The sequence below is a fragment of the Dama dama genome, chromosome 26, assembly GCF_033118175.1.
Source record: "Dama dama isolate Ldn47 chromosome 26, ASM3311817v1, whole genome shotgun sequence".
Classification (NCBI taxonomy): domain Eukaryota; kingdom Metazoa; phylum Chordata; class Mammalia; order Artiodactyla; family Cervidae; genus Dama; species Dama dama.
The window spans coordinates 7,486,059-7,488,870 of NC_083706.1; the positions used below are offsets into that span (position 1 = coordinate 7,486,059).

At 43.0% G+C, this 2,812-nt stretch overlaps 1 protein-coding gene across 1 annotated transcript; it reads right to left on the reverse strand.

The window, feature by feature from the left end:
* Nucleotides 1–356: 356 nt before the first annotated feature.
* On the reverse strand, nucleotides 357–2,278 carry LOC133047086 (zinc finger protein 322). The gene has a single exon (XM_061130111.1). The coding sequence runs from the start codon at nucleotides 1,728–1,730 to the stop codon at nucleotides 522–524; it is 1,209 nt and encodes a 402-aa protein (XP_060986094.1). The 5' UTR covers nucleotides 1,731–2,278; the 3' UTR covers nucleotides 357–521.
* Nucleotides 2,279–2,812: the final 534 nt, after the last annotated feature.

Sequence of the window (2,812 nt, forward strand, 5' to 3'; positions counted from 1 at the left end):
TAGGTAATAAAGTCACAGTTATGTTAAGAGGCTTTTTTCACAACTGCTGGGGTTTCTTTCCAGTGGGGCTTTCTGATGTCCAATGAGGCGTGCATACTGTCTGAAGCACTGTTTCACAGGGCATTAAAAAAATATCGTCCTCTGATCTGAATTCTCTTGGAATGAGGAGAGGTGAGCATTGCTAGAGAGCTTTCTCACATTCACCAAACTTGTAAGCTTCCCACCCGTATAAATCCTCTTGTGGGTGATCAGACATGAGCTTGGACTGAAGGTTTTCAAAAAACTCAGGGCATTTGTAAGGTTTCTCACTGGAGTTATTGATACGGTTCTGTAAAGACAGCTCTCTGGTCAAACCATTTCTCAGGTTCCTATAACTGCAGATTTTCTGGTCCCCAATAAAGTCTGAGCTCTGAGGAAAATCTGAGATTTGCTTTGAGTTCTCCATCTTAAATGAGTTCTCTTACATTGTAAATACACCTTTTTTTGTTTGTTTGTTTATGGTATAATAACTTCTTGTCTGGTCAAGACATCTGTGAGGCTTCTGATACATGGGGAGGGCTGAGCTCAAGATCTTTCTCAGCCACATTACAGATATATGGTTTTTCACCGATGTGGATTGTCTGATGTTGAAAAAGGGCTGAGCTCTGGTGAAAGCTTTTATCACAGACACTGTATTTATAATGCAGCTCCTCTGTCTGAGTTCTCATTTTCTGTTGGGCAACGAAGTCCATGCCTAGGAGGAAGCCACTTTCACATGCAGACCACTGATGCGGTTTCTCTTCCATGTGAATTCTTTGATGTACAATAAGGTCTGAACTACAGCTGAAGCTCTTCTCATATTCAAGGCATTTAAAAGTGTGAGTGTGAGTTGCCTGGTGCCTGATGAGGTTGGCACTCCGGGTAAAACTTCTCATACATTCCAAGCATTTATACGGCTTCTCACCTGTGTGGACTCTCTGGTGTACAATAAGGTCTGATTTCTGGCCAAAGCATTTCTCACAGGCACCACACTTATAGGGCTTCTCCCCAGTATGTACTCTTTTATGAACAATGAAGGCTGACCGGTGTCGGTAACTTTTCTCACACTTACTACATTTGTAGGGTCTTTCACCAGTATGAGTTCTCTGGTGGCTAATAAGATCGGATTTCCCACTAAAAGCTTTTTCACACTCCAGACACTTAAATGGTTTCTCACCTGTGTGAGTTCTTCGGTGCCTTATGAGGTTTGTACTTCGGCTGAAGCATTTATCACACTCACTACACAGATACGGTTTCTCGCCTGTATGGCTTCGCTGGTGGACAAGCAGATCAGAGCTCTGACCAAAATTCTTGCCACAGATATCACATGTATAGAATTTTTTACCTGCATGTGTTCTCTGGTGTCCTGAAAGGGCTAAGTGGTGCCAAAAGCTCTTCTCACATTTGCTACATTTATAAGGTTTCTCATAACTGTGGATCCTCTGATGTGAAATAAGATCTGAGCTTTGGATGAAGGTTTTCTCACACATATCACATCTATAAGGTTTCTCCCCAGTGTGGGTTCTCTCACACATAATAAGAGCTAAGTTTTCACAAAAGTTTTGCTCACGTTCAAGGCACTGGTATATCTGATCATCTATTTGAGTAATCTCATGCACATGAATAAAAATCTTTTTACCCTTCTGAGGGCATACATGATATATTTTCCTTTTTTGAGTTCTCTGATTCTCTCTCTCTTCTGAAGTGTACATTTTCTATGGCTCTCTCCTAGGGAGTTTTCCACTGGTCTTCCTGACCCATCATTTTCTTCATAGTCATTTTCTCGATAAGAACTTGAAAGATACATCTGTTTTAGGCCTTTCAGTCATGAGTAGTTCCTCTCTACAAGTTTCCAGCATCACATGCACTTATTCTTTATGTGGTATTTACAACCCATAACAAGAAAGACTCAAGACTGTCTTCCTTTTGGCTCCAAAAGGTCTCCAGTCCATAGTTACTAACAATACTCAATTCTTCCCTCTCCCCGGCTGCAGCCGGCGCCGCCCCTCCGCCTGGGAGGGCACTTCCGGTTACTCTCCGGACACTCGGGGTTTGGTTTTCCCGGCGGCCGCAGGCTCCGGACGGTGAACCTAAGGGCCCACCTTCGGGAAAAGAAAGAAAGCAAACCTGGGAGGCCGACGAGAGCCAGGAGCATCCTTCTTTGCGCGGCTCGGCGAGGGTAGCTGGGGCCAGGCCATTCAGTATGCGATTTAAGGGCCAACAAGGCCAGCTAGCTTCCCGAGCCCTTTCAGCCTGGCTGGGAAGCAGGCTCTTCCTGTTTTTGACACCGCTTCATTATCCTCCAATTTTTCAGACCGTTTCATGCTCCTCATAATTTTCACACCTTTTGAAGCTCTTCATATTTTTCACACCTTTACAGGCTCTTCATGTTTTTCAACACCGTTTCATGTTCCTTCTATTTTTCAGACCGTTTCATGCTCCTCATATTTTTGACACCTTTTGAAGCTCTTCATATTTTCCATATCTTTTCAGGCTCTTCATGTTTTTAAACACCTTTCATGCTCCTCCTATTTTTCAGACAGTTTCATGCTCCTCATATATTTGACACCTTTTGAAGCTCTTCATATTCTTCACACCTTTTGAAGCTCTTCATATTGTTCACACCTTTTAGGCTCTTCATGTTTTTCAACACCGCTTCATGCTCCTCCTGTTTTCAGACCGTTTCATGCTCCTCATAGTATTGACACGTTTTGAAGCTCTTCATATATTTCACACCTTTTCAGGCTTTTCAGGTTTTTGAACAACGCTTCATGCTCCTCTTGATTTTCAGATC